Source organism: Nesoenas mayeri, assembly GCF_963082525.1.
Source record: "Nesoenas mayeri genome assembly, chromosome: Z".
Lineage (NCBI taxonomy): Eukaryota > Metazoa > Chordata > Aves > Columbiformes > Columbidae > Nesoenas > Nesoenas mayeri.
The window spans coordinates 15897744-15917245 of record NC_137542.1 but is presented as its reverse complement, the minus strand read 5'-3'; the positions used below and the strand labels follow the sequence as shown (position 1 = coordinate 15917245).

Sequence of the window (19502 nt, the reverse complement as noted above, 5' to 3'; positions counted from 1 at the left end):
AGTAGGCACCATCTACATTGGCTAACACATTCCTTGATCTTTCAGCTATTACCTGCTGTGGATAGAAGTCTTTTACCGCTCTGAATTCTTACATATGTTTGTGGTGCATGACGGAGAGAGTTTCAAGATGAACAGGACCTTTGCTTTGCCCTTTTCAGGCAATGTTAGCTTATTTAGGCCATATTTTCTGTCTTACTATAGGCTTTGAGTATATATGCAAAACAAAAAGAAATACTCCCACCCCCCAAACGAGTGTTCCATATCAAAATGACCTTTCAGCAAGATAAGTAAATGAACTCCATACAAAATGCATATATGTAGTGTAACAGAAATCTGGAGCTCAACAGCAGGCTATGGAGATGTTCAGCTCCAGAACACTTCCAGGCACTTCGTGCCTTAAAGTCGTTGTTCAGTAAATCCGCATTTCTTTTTCAGTTTGTTGTTTGTTGGTGGTGGTGATGGTTTTGGGGGTTTTGTTGGTGCTGTTGTTTTTCTTTTTTTTTTTTTTTTTTCAGTTAGGAATAATTCAAAAAAGTCTTTAAGTAGATGCAACACTGCGCTGTGGAAATTGGCAGATACTGGACATGACTCCTTATTAAAGCTGTATGCAAGAATTTGAGTAGACTTTTCTTTTGGATTTGATTCATGTGAGTTTCCATTCCTTGAATTTCACTTTGAGTTCTAGGTTTAAATATGTGCAGAAAAATGAAAGCCAAACTGTTGGAAGAATGATAGTCATGTGGTTTCATGAAAAAAATTATGGAGTTTCTTGTGAAAACAGCATTCAAGCTGCATTTTAGAATATGGTCTGAATTTTAAACATGCAACAAAACATGAGGTGTGGTGAATTTCATATGACTTAAAATGTTATTATGAATGTCTTGCTATCAGCTACTTACTAAACAAATAACTTGAATAAACAGAGCCTTTAATAGCTAAATCACCTTTTCAACCTGTCTGAACATTGCTGGCCAGATAATTTGGTAGCAATTCTATAACATCTTCAACTCACTACAAGAAAGACATTGAAGTGCTGGAGCACATCCAAAGACGGGCGATAAAGCTAGTGAAGGGTCTAGAGAACAAGTCATGTAAGGAGCAGGTGAGGGATCTGGGGTTGTTTAGCCTGGAGAAAAGGAGGCTGAGGGAACACCTTATTGCTCTCTACAACTACCTGAAAGGAGTAACAAGAGACACGGTGAGAGGAAATGGTGTCAAGTAGCAGCAGGGGAAGTTTATTAGGGAAAATTTCTTTACGGGAAGGGTTATCAAGCATTGGAATAGGCATTCCCAGGGTAATGGTTGAGTGACAGTTCCTGGAGGTGTTTAAAAGATGTGTAGATGTGGCAATTAGGGACATGGTTTAGTGATGAATTTGGCAGTGTTACGCTAATGGTTGGACCCAATGATTTTAAGAGTCTTTTCCAACCTAAATGATTCTATGATTATATAATTCTATCCTATGAAAAAATTACTTCTCTTGCCATGATTTTCCACACAGAATTCTCATCAGCTGCAATAGGGGGTCCGTGAGCAAAGCAATGGCAGGATACACAGAATCCAAGTATAATCCAGTTATTCCAGCTTAGGTGATTGAGTTGCTTGTTGGGGCCTGTGTACTGAAAAGAATCTCGAAACTTCTTTTTAAAAAACTGACCTTTTTCAAAGCTGAACAAGAAATGTCTAAAATCAGGAACTCTGAAATGGGTTTCTGCAGTGTTAGTGCAACAATCCCAGTTTAAGGTGGGCTAAGAGAAAGGAAAAAAAAAAAAACCAAACCCAAACATATGGTTATGAAAATGTCCTCAATTGTTTCACCTGTTGTCAGCCAAGCAATCATAATTGCAGCAGTGTTGTTCTTAAAATTAAAGCAGTCACCATTTCATCTCTTCAGTGTTGTAAACCTGGCTGTTTATTCACGAAACTTTGGCCTTAGAATTTTGTGTAAAGGAATTTCAGAAGCTATCTGTAAGTACTTCACCTATGATATTGATCTTCTTGGGTCAAAGGAAGAGAGTATGGGAGAAAACAGATAGCAATGGAAAAAAATCTTTTGTACAACTCTCAGGTGTGTGTTGACAGTGCTGGGGAAGCAAAAGGTTTGGGCGGTCTATGTGGTGGTTCTGGTGTTCTTATTTATGAAAGGTACACTAAATTTTTAGTAGATTTATATGTTTCCCTAGTCTGCAAGGGCAATTTGAGAAGTTATAAATTCTGACATAGTGTCATCCTACAGTGGTTTCCTCACCCCAAGTGAGAGGGTGCTGCAAAGTGGTCCATCCCTCCCCTTTTCTCCAGGAAGTGGTCTCTAAAGTTGCTGTGTGAGGGGATTTGGACACATAAAGGACTTGCTGGTGGCAGAGGAATCATAGTACCCATTTCAGGCGTTTTGTCACCCCCACTGCGTTCACTCCACCTAGTCGTTTTTCTATCATTAGCTCCTTCTCACTGAGTGTTTTCTGTCATCCTGGATCTGTTTCCTTGCCTGTCCTAGTCCAATTGTCCTCAATCAAGCTACTGCTGGCCAGTGCAAGCTGAAAACTGTTTCTTCCACTGCTCCTAATTACTTTAATTTCTTGTTCCAGATTTCTCTCTTCAGCTTAAGTTCCCAAGCCCAACTCTGTCTAGTTTATCTCTTTTCAATTTTGGCCTTCAGATGTCTTCAGCATTTATCTTTCTGTTCCTGTTCTGCCAAGCCAAACCTTCTTTCCTCTTATGTGACTTCTCAACATCTGTAACATTTTTTCTTACCTCAGTTCCTTCTTTCTTGCAAACTCTGTGTCACTCTCCATCTGCTCATCTGGCTTTTCCTTGAGGCTGTTTTTCATTTCTAGTTATGTGCAGTTCTCTTAAATGGTCTGTGGTTCACACTTTTTCCTTTCTGTCGCTAGTCCTGGTGCCCTTGGCAGAGTTGCCTTCTCCTCTGCTAGCTTCTGACTTAAGTTTCCTTTCAGGCTCATTGTTAGTAAACTGTTCTCCACCCCTAAAACACAAGTACCTTACTTTTCTACTTCATTGTCTGAGCCTACTGAGGTACCACAGTCAGGAGCTTAGGGAACACAGTGCTTTCTATATGCCCATCTGGACATAGCACACCATACAGCACAATGAAGTTGTGACTGCAAGACATGTCCAGCTCAGTCCCATGAGAGAGAATGCCTTCTGCATTGAGAAAGAGTTGGATCCAGTTTTTAATTTCTGATTCAGAAAATAAAACAAACAGACAGGGAAAAAAAAAAAAAAAGCTGGAGACTACAGGCAATGCATGGGTACAGGCATGCAAACTGCATAAATTCTGAACAGAGTGAGAGCAGTGATTTGAAACTCCTGTCTGTCAAATTAATACTTGAAAGGCAGAGTTCCTGGCTTTCCTGATTGAAACTCGCATCTGTCAAATTAATACTTGAAAGGCACAGTTCCTGGCTTTCCTGGTGCACATGGATCTTTGCTTTTCTCTTAAAATTCTTCTTCCCATAAGTTCGCTTTCCTTCTAGCACAGAATAGGGTAGATTTAAATTTTCCCCCCGAGAAAAAAAAAAAGTAGTGACAGAAAGACTGTCATTTAGTCCTGTTAAAAACAGTCCTGCTTTACAATTTCAGAACAGAGCCAGATTACTTTATTGCTGAAAAAAATGGTTTAAAAATGTTCCAGGGAGCATTTTTCTGTAGAGAATACGGGGCTTTAGTAAAACGTATATTCTCCCTGGAAGATTTTAGCATTTTCCAATTGGTGCCTTTTATGGCATACGCTATGTATTGACACAGATTAAGTTTCCCTCCTGTCTGGAGCAACGCACGCTCAGGAGGAGAGCTACTGACCTAGCAATAAGCGTGAACAGCTCATGGCAAGTGGAGCATAGCTCCTGGAGTACGGCAAGCTGGAGGCAGAGCACTCCCTTCAGCTGTGCCTTTCTGCCTCTCTCCACCTTCTCCTCCTCCTTTCTCTCCCTCTTTCTTCCTCCCTTCTATCTTCCACTGTTGCACTTTCCCCAGACCCCTTGGCTTTGTTGTGCTGCACGTCTGACTAGCAGGAGGGGGATTGGCTGCTCGCCGGCTCGGGGAGCCCTTCCCCGCAGCTCACCCCCAACCCACCCACCCACGCCTGGGTCGGGAAACGTGAGCGGCGCTGATGGAGGCGGAGAAGCGGGGCTGAGGGTTCGCCCCGGCGCTGGATGTGACAGCAGGCAGTTGAGCGCCTCGCAGCTTGCGCCCGGACCGACCCCCGCTCCCGCACGGAGCTGAGCATGGACGGCTGCCGCTGGACAACTGCGAGCACCCTGCTCCTGGCTTCCCTTCTCCTGGTAAATGCCATTTCTTTGCTGAAAATACGTACCACTTGTAGCTGATGCTGTATCTGGGGTATGTTTTTAATCTTTAAAATCGCAGCCGGAGAGAGTTTGTTTTGAACAGTTCGTCTAAATCTTTTCCTCTCTAAAGTACTGCAGTCTTGGAGCCTTGGTATTGAGGGTTGCTGCAGGTAGAACCAAGAAGTTGATGTTGGCATCACTTTTATAAACTTGGAGAGCAGTGAACTGTGGATGGTGACTTAACTGCTTGGGGTTTGGAGAAAAGCTCTTTAAATCAAGCTATATCACACTGTAATGTTCCTGGAATATTCTTCCTTCCTTAAAAAAAAAAAAAAGAAAGAAAAGAAAAGAGAGAGAGAGAAAAGATTTTTTAGTTGTGCACATGCAGAGAAACCAGGTACAGCATATACTGACATTTTTTCTTCAGCTAGCTTAAATGAACTCTCATTACTTCTGTAACTCATTACAGAGATAAGTTTATACCAACTTTTGGAAGATATGTTATGTGACGTCTGGTATACTTCAGGGTTGTAAAGCTGATAGTTACTATCTGATTTTCTCACACACTTCCCCTGATTATTTTGATAGGATGCTCTACAGCTGAGCACTGTAGCTCTGCTGTTTGATTGAGATTAAATGTTCCATTTTGATGCATACTTAATTTTATAAGTATGAGCTGCATGTTTGTTATCAGAAAATGTGCAGTAAGAATGTTAGTATACACACACTTTTGATATCATAGTCATCTTGGCACACATATAAGTTGATTTTTTTTGAAGATTTGACTGAATGGAGTTATTTGAATAGCAATGAATCTTAACGAAATGTATGGACTTTATAGAAGCTTGCATCTTCCTGTTTATCTGTATAAAACAACCTATGTTAATCATTGTAAAGTAGTCTTAATATATTTTTAGTAACCACATGGGGACCTAAGCATTGGGATAAACTTATTTGAAATGCTTAGTAAAAATTACTGTATCATCAAAAAAAACCCAAAAAACCACTTTTGGATATAGAATCACTAAATACTAATTAATCAATAGAAATAAGAGTGCTATCTGGACTGATATAAGATATTGTTTTGTTTAAATGTCTATTTTCCAGTTAAAATACTGAATTCACACAAAATAGCATAATGTCAGCATGAGTTCTCTTTCATTTGTGAAAATGAGGAGTTTATAACCTGATGACTGTAATATATTGTGAGCCAATCCTGCAGTTCTAATTTAGGGAAGATCAACGGGAGATATGACTCAAGAAGTCTATGTAAGGACTGTAGGATTTGGCCCCATGTTAAGCTCATACTCATAACATTTGTACTCCACTTTGCTGCTTGTGAATTAAGTTCTCAGTCCCTAATTCATGAAAATAAATAGTGCATTCAGCTGCCAACTATTATGCATTATATTCCATACTTTACAAGTTTGTATGGCTTACTCGGCCTCAAGAGATTTTCCCCCCACCTCTCAGCAAATCTCTTTGTGCCTTAAGAATAGTGATGTGAAGCAAGCTTAACTTACTTTTTTTTTTTTTTTGAATCAGGCCATTCTTTTGCTCCTTCTATACTCAGGAAAATCTCTCAGTTGATTTTAGCAGGAGACAAGGTCAACAAGCAAGAAGTGACTTACAGCTTGAATAGAGATAAGTTGTAGGATACTTTAATATACACGTTACTACTATAGTTTATTGCAGCACTGTTTCACATGTGGCATGGTAGGAAGCTCATCGATGTTTTTGAGAAAAAAGAAAAAGAGGCATTGGATCCGTGGAGCCTGTGGCCTGGCTATTAGCCTTGTATGTATGAGCATTTAGTCAACTAGGTAGAATGAGTTTGAAACTATGAAATCAGCATTTGGATGTATGTGTTTCACCTTGTATCTCTCTAAAATCTGTCTTTCCCACAATGAACAACATGAGCTGCCGCAAGTCATGTAGCACTCTGGTAACATCAGCAAAAGTTCACAGATATAGCACTAAGGCTAAGTAGTAAATGCTTACAGGATTAGTTTTGCAATAATTTATCACATGTTCCCATATTTTCAGTGAGACACTGTAGAGCAAAGTCGCATCTAAAGTCTTCGTTCAGCATCCTTGCATCACTAAGGAGGTTGCATAGCCCAAACAGATGCGCAGCCCATGCGCACGTATTGCTGAGGGGATGGACATACCCACAGCCAACACCAGCAATAACCTCTTCTATTCTCTTCATTAGCCAGTAGATACAGTCTAATTCAGGGAAAACTGCCTGGAGTGCTGTAGCGGTGAGTGTAGCTTACCACTCCATCAGGATTCTTAACCCTCTTCAGAAGAAATTGTATTAATTTTCAGTTGAGTGGTGCTTGAGTAAGTAGACTGGGTCAGTAGTTTATGTGTTAACTGCCCTAGAACTTCCTTCGTGCTCAGACATCCAGTTTCCCTGCCATAAATGAGAGTTAGTTACTTTTAAAGATACTTACCAGAATCTGAGCCTGTCTTGAAAAAGTTGTATCAAGACTGAAAGTGACTTGAAAAGACAGTTTCGCTCTTCTCAGGCTAAGACCAGATATTTGGAGAAGTTTACTCATTTCTCTGTGAACTTTTGCATGCAAAATCAGCACACCACTTTTAAGAGAAACAAAGGAAAGCAGTCATTGTTTTCTGCAGATTTTCTTTTCTATTGGTTTAAATATAAAAGCCAAATACAAGCAAATCACAGTTGTCTAACTCAAAGGAAATGCAGCCAAAACCATAACCAGCCATTGACATGTATTCATCTGAACTTGAAGTCAAATCACTTCGTGCCAGAAGGGCATTTAATCACATTTGTGTTTGTTGTTTGCATCTTTTCAGCAGCTTTTTTTTAGCTTTCTTTGTTGCTGTTGTGGCACTTACAAAAGTAACGCTAGGAACTGTAATAAAGTACATGTGTTTTTCTTCAGGATTTCTTTCTTTTGCTGTGCTAATTTGTACATGGAAAATAGTCAAATACAATAGTCCATTCCTTCCAGACTCTTTGGCATTACATTTCCCTATTATCTAACTGGGTCTGTCTTGGATGACCACAAGCACAATTAGCCAATGGAATGAATATAATGCTTCTTGTTTACATCTGAATGTGCAAAGCTTAACAGTTTTTCCTTTCATGTGTAGATAGATCTACCTACTGTTGTATGTCTGCTCCTCTGTTTCTACAATCCTAGCTGTATAGAGAGGGATTCTTCTAGTACAGGGTCCAACGTGCACACCTATGTTTTCATGTGTAGTCATGTATATGTACAGACTGGCATTTGACCACAGCAGTCGGGTAAGAATGCGCTGAAATATGGAGTACAGTTATAAAAAGCTAAGATTTATTCATGCAAAGGAGTGCAAAATTTCTCACAGTGCTCCTGTGCTCCGAATGTCTCACATCTACAAAGCCAATACTATTTCTTATGTGAACATAAGGATGCTCCTAAGTATGTGTACTCATCACTTTGTTCCTACATTACTCTGTAATTTTGTGTTTGGACCTATTTTATTGACCTCTACCTTCAGATTTTTTTTAAGCATATAATTCATCTTTTTCTATCAAGTATAAATGTGTGCATGAACTGAATTGACGTTGTGTGAAGGAATTTTTTCATTTGGACTTCAGCAGATGGGTGTCAGTACGTATTGTAGGCTCCTGAACTGTTGATCTGCTTCACCAGTGTCACTAAACACATTTTTTTAAATGGCTTTTGCTAAATTCATAGATCTGGCAAAGAATAATACAAGAAACTGTGAAACTGAACTCTGTGGAGAGTCTGAATATTGGAATATGGTCTCCTGTAGTCATGGATCTGTCAGCTGGGCAAACTCATGTGCTCAGAAGTTTCATGAGTTAATGTAAAGCCCAAGTGGTCCACATGCCCATACAACAGTTCTTTAGGAGAGGGCTAGCAGTGCCTGCATGATTGCATTTTCACTGAAGCAAACAGAAACTATATCCCTTATAATTGAGTTATTAGCCATCCAGACATAACCTCATTGCTTCTGTTACAGTGTTGTCTTCTCAAACCTTCAGGGCACTGATTTTTTTTGGTTGCTTTCTGTAACTATTTTCTTAAACTTGTAGGAATTTCAGAGTGTATGGGCAACAATTACATTGAGAAAAAAGAAAAAAAGGAAATTGCAATCTGTTGCCACAGAAGCATGGGTTCTCTCATATGATAAAGGAAAGCAGAATAATAAAATTAACCTTATAGAAAATATCCAAAAGCAAAAGATAGTGAAAAAGCAGTGAAAATACATTGACCACCAGATTCTGTGGTATCAGGATGGGGAGCAGAAAAAGAAGTCACTTGTTCCAGTCCAAGCCATATAGAGTTATGAAAGAAACCTCTCATGTGGTAGACAGCAACCGATCAAAAGCTGTCATGAAATGTTGAATTCCATCAGAATATCATACTCTTGTAGGAACCACAGTTTCTTCCTAACTGATGTACAGGAATGGCTAACTTTTGCTCTTGGTTTTGCCATGGTTTCGTATCTGCAGATGGACAGTAGGCTTATCTTAACAGATGACTGACCAGCTTTGGATATTCAAGGTCTCACAACGTCTCCTAGCACCTAATAGTATGTTCAGGTAAAATGGGGGATGTTTGCAATAGATAAACTTTTAATGGAGTGATGGAAAATCTTCTGTAGGTCCTTAACCCTATGTAGTGTTGAACACAGGAAATCTGATCATTTTGATGTCCTTCTATATTAGGGAATGTTTACCTTTCATCACAGGTCCAAGATTCACTATCATGCATGCTAGGATTCACTGTACATGTTCAGACCTATTTTTTTAATCAATCAAAATTATTCTTTATGCAAAAGAGACAAAGAGAGAGGATTGCCTATTAGGGATTGTAGATACTAGAATGATTTAAAGCTTGTTATAATGGTTTTAAATATGCCATTCTCAAATGTTTCATTTGTTTTTCAAGATAATTGTATGCAGTATCTTATCTCTCCCTGTTGAAGGCCCTGCCACAATCGGATCCAGTCATCAGCCTTTAAAGTTTTGCTCTTCTCTTTGGAAGTGGCAAATACTTTTCTCAGAATACTAATGTGTTAATATAAATATAGTGGTTCATAAGCATAGTATTAGATGAAATTTGAGAGCAAGCTTTCCTCCTATATTAACTGACTTGCCTCTATTAATTGCAGTAGGGCCATATTGAATTGTACATGCTTAGACTTTGTACTAAAGTATTTTCACTTAATAACTGTTTTTATGTTGAGCTTTTACATGTGGTTTTTAGCTGTCATGGACAGGAGCAATTAAAACACCTCCAAACAGCATCAGTCATTAATATCTTCTTGTTAAATCTTTGAGTGGCCAATTTATGTTATTTTAGGCTGTTGCAAGATTGTTATGGCCTGAATCTGAGTGTGTACATTGATGACTCCTGTAGGCCAGTACTTTCTGTCTGCTTCACTGACAGCAAGATGATACTCGCATATCAAAGCATACTAACTCTGGGTGCATATCCAGCTTTTTTTCCTTTTTTTATCTCTTTAACTACCTTGACTAGAATTTAATTTTAGATATGAGGTGGGGTTTTGTTTGTTTGTTGGTTTGTTTTCTGCCAGAACCAAGCTTTTCAAATTTCTTATAAAAGTAACTAAAGTTGTGGTAAAGTTGGAAGGCAGTATACACAAGTGACTGGGAGAGGGAAGGTGGTATGTGTACTTGTGAGATTTAATCTGCTTCCAAGGCAAGCATATGTAGAAATCTTAATAGTTTTGCCACCTGTGAATTATTTGGACACTGCTTATAGGAGCATTCCTTCTAGTTGTATAGAGAAATAAATGGTATAATCACTGATTCTACAGTACATCCATTTTCACGTTGTTTCCATTTTCATCTTCACTGCCTTTATGGAATTTCTTCCAAAGCTTCAACCCTTTAGAGGTTGGCTTGGAATTTCTCTCTTTTGGGGACTTCTTGTAGAGCAAGTTCAGCAGAGAGGGTGTCAGGGTGGAGGGAAGGGGCTGTGTGATAACGTAAGACATCCTGAAATAAATTCCATGAGTGCCTAAGAAATGAGACAGGAAATTATAAGCAACTTATAATAAATTCAAACTGTCCCATAAAATAACTCATTTTGTTTCCACATGAATTTACTGTAGGGGTGTCAGATTTCCCCTTCTAGATTTGTTGGATATAATCTCAGTCGCTCTTTGAAGTTTGCTAGTGTATTGTTCAGCTCCTGCGCTGTATCAACAGACCCAGAAATGAAAAGGAGTAAAGGAAGCAATAAGGTCTCCTACTGTTCTGGTGTTGGCATCAGTTTGGTGGGTTATTTATTTATTTACTTCCTTACTGACTTATTTAAATCCCTGTATTTCTTTCAGCCTGGACTGTTAAAAGCAGTTGGTTTTGAGGGCTAATATAACTGCCTTTAACAAGCCCAGGGCTGTCTTTTATTTTTTCATTTTGATATGTGCACGGATTATGATTGTAAACGTGTTTTGGATATGACATTTTCATAGTTCCTGTAACTTTTAAAAAAGAGAGTAGGGGATTTTCAAGTTACTGTGGTATCACCAATGAGTTCCTTCAAGGTCTTGCCAGGGCCACATTTTAAAGATGAAAATTGTATTTAGCTGAAGGGGAGAGGGAAGTAATTCAATAGAAATCTCTGAACTAAAACTTGAGCTACCACAGCTTGAATTGTAAAACTCTGCCTTGCTAATCCAAATTTTAGCAGTCTTGTCATTCTCTGATGGGCTTAACCACCAATCAGCACTGGTGAGCACCAGGGCAAATGGGAGTGTGTTACCACATCTTAGCAGACATGAAGACTGGCATAGTGGGGCATACTCTGGCTTACTCTTTCTATGACTCGTGCTGCTCCAAAATGTGGATGTGTCTTTTTTTTTTTGGCGACATCACTGGAAGCACAAATATTTTCATTGTGATTTTTCATCAGTATTAGAGGGCAGAATGAGAGTAACAGCAGCTGATATCCTGATGGTGTTTAGGTCCTTCTATCTCTGTAATTTAATGTAAAATCATGAAAATGAATTCTGGTACTCTTGTAAAACTCCTCCAATTTGGCACTGCAGACTGTCAACAGTTGAGTGTATTTTCCTTTAAAGAAAGATATTCCTTATTTTGAGATCAATTACTTAGTGATTAAGGAGATAATAAATACATTAGATAAATTGTGAGGTTTATATTTGATTCCTAAGGGTTCTGTGAGCACTTTTTTCCTGCCTTTTTTTTGTTGTTATGACATGGGATCTTGATCTTTTTACTCCCTTCCCTTCCCTTCCCTTCCCTTCCCTTCCCTTCCCTTCCCTTCCCTTCCCTTCCCTTCCCTTCCCTTCCCTTCCCTTCCCTTCCCTTCCCTTCCCTTCCCTTCCCTTCCCTTCCCTTCCCTTCCCTTCCCTTCCCTTCCCTTCCCTTCCCTTCCCTTCCCTTCCCTTCCCTTCCCTTCCCTTCCCTTCTTTCTCCTTCTCTTTCTCTCTCTCCTCCCTTGCTTTTTACATAAAAATTTCCCTTTCTGTTTTCCTGCCTCCATCAAGGCTTAATGTTTCAACCCTTTATGTGGCCCCTTGTTGTTGAACATATACATAACTCCATGAGGTAACTGAGGGGCATGGCAAATCATCAGAAGAATAGGAGGCTTTATTTTGAATAAATCTCATAATTGTGGATATTTATCTGAAATTACAGAAGTGTTTGGAGAGCTCTCCTCCCTTCTCTGAAATGCCTTCTTCCAGAGAGCGCCACATTCCAGTTGCACCTTGTCTTAGTGCTCTGACCTGCTCCAGGGAGGCTGAACCATTCTAGGGTGGGCAAACATGTTGAAGTTCATGCTGACGTGACAAGGTCTTCTAGCTCAGACTCTCAGAACCAGAGTTGCTAACTCTAGTCCATGTGTGCTTTGATGCACATATGATGCACTGTTGGATGGTGTGATCTGTACAGAGAGCTGGGCTGGACAAATATCTGATGCTTTAGGTCAGTTTACTAAAACAAGGCAAAATGTCGAACATACACTTCTTCAATGTATTATCCTGCCTCTTTGAGGGGAGACGGTGGTTTACCTGTGGAGCTGTGAGTGTCAGCCATATGTTGGCCATTTTTTCCTGAAGCTTGTGAACGCAGCCCAGCCAGCACACAGCTCTCATTTCTGACCACTTAGGAAACACTTGGCATGCAATAGACCTTGTCACAGATAACAATTTTACTTTTCCCTCTTTTTCTTTGTGTGCCTCTGTGGGCTCTTTCTCTGCCTGCTACGTGGAAGGCAAACCGCAAGTCCTAGAGCGCAAGATGCACTTTTGAACCCGTGCTGTTGGGTGGGTTCTGAATTTTGGAAAGTGATTTCACCCAGCCAGTCCTAGCCTTGAAAACGCTTCTGAGTCAATTAGGCGACAAGTCTGAGGGTGAGCCAGCTTGGACCTGCTCTGCAGTGGATCACCCATGCGGGGTGTTCACACCAGTACGGCAGGATTTAAGTACAACAGGGTATTGTAACTTGGGTCTGTGAGAGCAAGGAAGAGAGCTCTTGTATTCACATTGCTCTCCTGGTGTATATTTTCATATGGGTAGAAGTGGAGTGAGAGGTAGGACTTATCTGAGTTTTATAAGGCGCTGCTATAAAATGTTATAGGGAGCACAGTGTGCAACATGTTGAAGTGATATGGTGTCAGCACCATCCTCTGCCAGCAACCTCCCCCTGGCTGGCTGCTGCCCTTTTAGGAGAAGAAATGAGCTCATGTTTGGCAGATTTCTCCTGGGATACAACTTCTAGTCCAGGTTTGGGAATGGCTTTTTAGCTCCTAAAGTCCTGAAATGGCTGTTTACCATTTCTTCCCTGTTTTGTTGCAGACTAGAAGTCATGTACTCCCTATTACAAGTTTTAAGAGATTATGTATATACAGCTGTATGACTTGCTTCAGGGCAGGAAGAATCCCGTGGGACTATGGGGACAACACTGGCAATGATTTTATCCTTCAGAGAGCACTTGATGTATGGAGCTAATGGCTGTCAGATGGTGCAAATGTGTACAACAGTGCGACTGTGGCAGTTCAGTGTGATACTTCATTCTTATTACTTGTGCAATAACCATATCAGGTCATATATGACTAGGAAGGGGGGAGGGTTTATTTCCCTCTCAATGAACCTTTGCTTTCTTATGCAAAAGGAAAAGATGCCATTATTCCCCTTTTTCTGTTCCCATAGCAATACACCAGCCTTGCATGACTATGCTGTTAAGACAAAGACAAACAGGAATGCAGCACTGGAAAGGACTACCACAGCAAAATTTTGCAGTGTCCTGGGGACAAAGCTAGCTGTATGTGTATCAGGTGTATTTCTTCAGAATAAAGAAAAAAAATCCCACCCATTGCTCTTCCCTTTGTCTGTGATCACAGAAGCAGAATAAGCACTGAAAAATAGCAAGATTTCAGTGATATTTCCTCTTCTCTACTTCTCATGAAGGTGTCTTCCTGTTTCTTCTAAGTGATAGATGACTTTGATCATGAAGAAAGAATAAATTAAAGGCTACACTGAAAGAGATTTGAACTTTTTTAAAACTCCTTTTTAAGATGCTGAAATGAAAAAACTAAATCCTGGCCTCTTTAGCTGTAGTTGTGAAGTTTGAGTATAAAGTAATTACCCAAAATACCATATATACCCTCAAACGTGTGTGTCTCTGTGCCAGCGCTTTCCTTGGGGTGTGGAGTCGCTCAGATCAAGGGTTTCCTGTGCCAGGGGTTTTCCGTAGTAAATACTCTCTTGATCCCCTTGAAGGCCTTTTGCCTGGTCTTGCAAGTGCGAAGGAGGTAAAAATTCCTCAGTTGACTTCCAAGCCTGTGGAAGTCTGGGACAAGTGGGCTGGTACTGTTCCCCTCGCAGCCTGATAACAGGCAGGAGGGAGCTGCTGCCCTCCAGGGAACAGGGGAGCCAGTGTACAAGGTATAGCCACTTCTGTCTTAACACATTTGGTCATTGCAGCTACTTTTCTTTCTAGGTTGTTTTACAGAGAAAACAGTGTTTTAGCAATAGGTTGAACAGCTCTATAAGCATCCTTTTGATTCGGTCATATGAAACAGCATGCGCTTAATCGTGGGAGCCATTGCACCTATGGTTGCTCAGCCTCTCACGTGCAGTAAACAGGTCCAGCAGCTTGGGCACAAACACATTTTCTCTCTTCGTTTTATTTTGTCTTCTGTGATAGCAGAACTCCAATTACTTTAGTAAGAATGTCTGTCAGGTAGACAGGTTTTTCTAGCTTGCATGGTATTTCTGGAGGGCGTCTGGATGGTAGGTCTTGTGGCTGAAGTCCTCTCTTCCTCTTTATGTGGGATGTAGTAGTCAGGATAATGGGAAGACAAGCTACCTACTGCAAAAGCTAAACAGTATTTATCCATCCTGGCCCTGAGGCAAACCCCTTGGGAAAAGAAAATAAGTCAGCATTCATTCCCATTAAGTCCTTGGCTGTATTGCTAAGGTTGGCTTGGTGACCGGCTTTCATGAGGTGCATGAAATGGGCAAGTATCTGCTTAGACCTGGAGGGCTACTATTGTCATGGGGAATCCTAGTGCTTCTAGGGCTTCTTATAAGGATACGCCTTACTTTAATAGGCCCCTTCTTCAGTATGGTACAGTTATTCTGGAAGAGTGGATGTGCTTTGATCATACAGTACTGTTTAAAATTATATGCAGCTCTATGCCTGGACACATTAGATGTGTTTTTTATGCATTGCAAACTGTCAGATATTTTACTTACTATGTTTCCAAGACAATCATTCTGAAAAGTTTCAACAGCTAGTCAGGAATGTCTTACAAGTTAACATATTGTTTGACAGTAATTACCAATATTAATTCAACTGGCTGTGATTTTGTCCTGCCTTGCCTTCCTTCAAAAGCCAGAGATTTCCAAGCAGTTTCCTATCTGAGCTGTAGTCCAGCTGTTACCTTGGATGGAATGCAACAAAGATACACAACATTGTGCAAATGAAATCTTATAAAGCACATATTTATAATGGTTCATGTTTTGAAATACATATTTCTTAAAAAGATATGAGGTCACTGGCCTTGCCTCTTGCTGTTACACACCTAGATATGTGTTTAGAGCAGTTTCTTCCTGCTTCACTACAGACAGCATTTCAGTACCGTGTGAAGTATATATTTAACCTCAATGACAAACTAACATCAAAGGATGATCAAGGATTACTCAAAGAGGGAGAATGTATGGCTTGGCAAGAATTAATTCAGGGATGCGCTTGGACCTAACTGAAAAGGGAGGGCAGAAAGACCATATAATAGGGAAAAATATGGGTTTTCTGTCCCTCATATCATTTTCACAGTAGCAAAAGACAAGTTTAGGCAATGGCCTCAGAGGAGCCTTGCAATTGTCACTGACAATTCATCATACCCCTAAACAGTGGGGATGTGATAAGAACCAGATGATTTAAATTTCTTAACCAAACGCAGCAGTGCATATCATCTGGGAAATAACTGTGGCTTAAAGTCTGTACCAGTGCCTTAGTCCACCAAGAGGTTAACTGTGTTTTTATATCTGTTTTTATCTGTTTTTATATCTGTATTGCTGTTTAATCTAGAGAACACATTGGATGCTTGAAAAATACGATTTTAGCAGCATTTTACTGAACAAGGAGGAAGACTGGAACCCTTGGAAACTGAGGAGTAATTAAACAACATGATCTGCATTTATACATACTTCTCTCTGTGTGACACTGACAAATAGTTGGATTCTGTACAGATAGTGCAGTTCCAAACAAAATTTTAAATTAAATTCCAGTATGCAACTAAGATTTATTTTCTTAAGGCTGAACTCCTTTTATAGGTCTCAGGATATGAACAGAGGTCTTGCTACTTTTCATGTTTCTCGCTATGTGCACCCACAAACATGTGTACACACATACTCTTAGAAGAGACATGGTTCTCTCATTAGGGATGCAGCTCCTGGATGGCAGGCAGCCGTTGTGATTTAAGGATGTGTGACACTTGTTGTGTTTTTTACACACTATTCCAGATAGTTCAAATAATTTCTGTATACTGTGTGTTAGTGGAGAGAGTAGGAGAATCCTGTTATTCAGCTCGTAGTCTGAATACAACATGATAGCCTGACAACTCTTTAACAAAATTAGAAATTACTTTTAAATACTGAAACTGGATTTTTTTAAAGAATAAAGTTGGATACCTAGCTCTTTTAGTCTTACTTAATTATGTCAGATTATTTTTGTTTATATTATAAGAAGTCATTTGTTCAGCTCATAGATTGGTTTTGTTTTGTTTTGTTTTTCTTTTAAAAGCATCTTCACCTGAGTGCCCTATCCACTGACAGTAACTTCATTTTGCTTATGTGATCCTTCTTGCTTTCTTGTCTGAAAGCACAAGGCATTCCTTTCTCATTCAAGAACTCTTTGGGAGTCCTCATGCATGTTTCCTCTGGAGCTACCGTGTTGGGTGGTAGCTGCACGATCACCCTCAGGTTAAGTGTGTATTAGGGTAATGAGGGATAAAGAAAGAGGTGATTTTGATTAGCACTAGAAGACTTATTTGTTTTATGTAGGTAATTGATGATCAGTTGCTTGCAGATGATATTTCTGCCATTGATGCTGTAGATGTCAGGACACAGTTAGTTTTGTGTGGACAAAACAGTGGGTGTTCCCTTGGAAGCTCAGGCTGAAATCCACCTAGAATGGATGGAAGGGGACACAAACCTCTTCTGACCCCACTAGCAGGGTGTAATGAGCCTTGATGACTGTGTGCATTTTGCTTGTTTGGTATACACTGGCATTTGGAGAAGCACTAACCTGGGTTACTTCTGACAGAGACAGAAGACTTTTTCTAAGAGGGAAGTGATACTGGAAGGAAGCTTTAGGGGTGGCAGCATTACTCCTTGCATCTTTAAAGGAATGTACCCTCCCTCTGCTTTTTTCCTCCATTTTTCTTATTTCTATTGTTGTTGGTTTTTTTTTTTTTCTGTTTACTCTTTGTGGTAGGAACTTTAGGGCTTTGAGGGGTTCTGTAGGAGTTCTTGTGTTTCAGAACACAGCAATGTTCTTGACTGAGTATTATTAGAATATATGAGTATTATTATTAGGAGCATTAATGTAGATTCTTCAGTTTATCTTACTTTGTTGAAAGTGGGTAGAAACTATTTATTAGTGGCATAAGCTACTTTTGAAAAATCTGTGCTAAACAGTGAATCCATAGCTAGTAACACTACTATCCTTTAAAGCTGCAGTAGACCTACAACAGTCTTCTTCAGATTCAAAATGGTTTTGCTAGAATTCCACACTCATTCCTAACTGTGTAGTTCACAGGGGGAAAAACCACTCTACTTTCTTTAATATTAAACATGGAGGGAGTTGAAATGAATTATGTTTATTCCACTTGTTAAAAGAAGACTTGGAGCTTGTTCCAGCTTGAGATCACATGCTTTCTGGGAATACATAGGTCTTAACAACTCTTGGAAAGCAAATAGGAGGCACATGGCTTTGCTCTGGGTGGGAGTGCAATTTTTTTCAGAAAACTTCAGACACTTACAATGCCTACCTGTACTGATGCTTATAATTTGTAATAAGGCAACAGTACTTGGTACACCTGACTTTACCCTGTTTCACTATGTATTTGAGATTTTAAGCAGTTGTGAGTGATCAGGACAAGCGCCTAATGCAGTTTGAAGATATTTTTTTCTTTGTAAATGAAAAGCATGGACACACATTTTCTTTTTAACAGACTAAAAGTGCAAACACATACTTTCATTTTCTAAAAAGTACCCTGCAGAAAGAAGTCAGCTGAAATAAACTCAGTAAATTGGCACGTCACTCCTATTATTATGTGTGTCAATGTTAATGAGATTGTATCTAGAGGATGGATCACATCTGTAAAATTGTTGCATGTCTGATCTTCTGCAGCTGTGAAGATTGGCCATAGTCAGAATCTGATCTCTTATCTTCAATTTTTACATTTACCCTTGCAATTATTGTGTTGAAATTAAATCCTTTTGCATTTTAATAAAGGTAAGATAAACAGAGTATCAAATAATTATTATGAGGCAAATGCAGTATATAATCTCTTACAGACTAAATTGATTCACCTTCTTTTTTCCATCAGTAGATCTAAAACAAAATTACATCATACTAGGCATTACAACAACACAAAACTGATTCAATTACCCAGCTAAATTATCTTCCAAAAACTGTTCTGCAGAAGAAAGTATTACATATGTTCAAACTGCCATTACAAACTGCACACCATGAAGCAAATTGAAAACGGAGTTGGGCCACACCGCAGAATAATCATTTTATTCAACATAGCTGGCAACCTCCACTTGTCAAAGGGCTAAGATAGGGCAGCAAGATCAGAGTGTAGGTACTTCAGTAGCTTTGCCTTCTGTCTGACTGGTTTAGCTTCCATTCACACTATTTATTTGAGTAAAAAGAAACTTTACGAACTGCTTTGGGTCCTCTTTTCAGTCTATCTTTTAATGTTCTCCTCCTGAACCCCTTTAATTTAATGGAGTTTTTGTTTGACCTCAGCATGCTTTGGACCAGATCCTGAAGGTCTTTCAAAAGAGCTGGCTGCCTTAGTGTCAGAAGGCCAAATAGACTCAACTCTATTTAAGTGGCATTCATGCATTTGCCTTTTAGAATGAATACTCTAGTTCTAAAAAGGAGCACTCATGTCCTTGGAGGCTTCATGGGCAGCAGCATGAGGAATGCAGCAAGAATCCATTGTGAGATGCTGGGGAGCTGCAGCCGGCTGGACAGTCCGGAGTGACGCTGTGTGCTGGCCCTGCACCTGACACTTGCCACCAAGTTCTTCCTTTCAGAAGAAATAACCATATTTGGTGCATTTGTAAAGAGGAAAATCCTTTCTTTTTTAAACTGTTTTGCACAAACAGACAGACTTATTATTCAAGAGCATCTTTCTTATGAGGCAAATGGGTGTGTTCAGCCTGGAGAAGAGAAGTCGAGAGGGGATCTTAAAAATGCTTATAAATATCTCCAGGATGAATGTCAATAGGAAGGGACCAGACTCCTTTCAGTGGTGCCCAGCAATAGGATGAGGAGCAACAGGCACAGACTGAAGCACAGGAGGTTCCATCTGAATATGAGAAGAAAGTTATTTACTTTGAGGGTGACAGAGCACTGGAACAGGCTGGCCAGGGAGGTTGTGGAGTTTCCTTCGCTGGAGCCATTCAAA

General features: G+C 39.8%; 1 protein-coding gene across 1 annotated transcript in view; it reads left to right on the top strand.

Moving 5' to 3' along the window:
- Positions 1-4244: 4244 nt before the first annotated feature.
- ADAMTSL1 (ADAMTS like 1) overlaps positions 4245-19502 on the top strand; it is a gene marked incomplete at both ends in the record, with an annotated part of 188679 nt that continues 173421 nt past the window's right edge. Inside the window, one exon of the mRNA XM_080362499.1 lies at positions 4245-4301. Coding sequence (XP_080218625.1) covers positions 4245-4301 — 57 coding nt within the window. The remainder of the gene's footprint in view (positions 4302-19502) is intronic.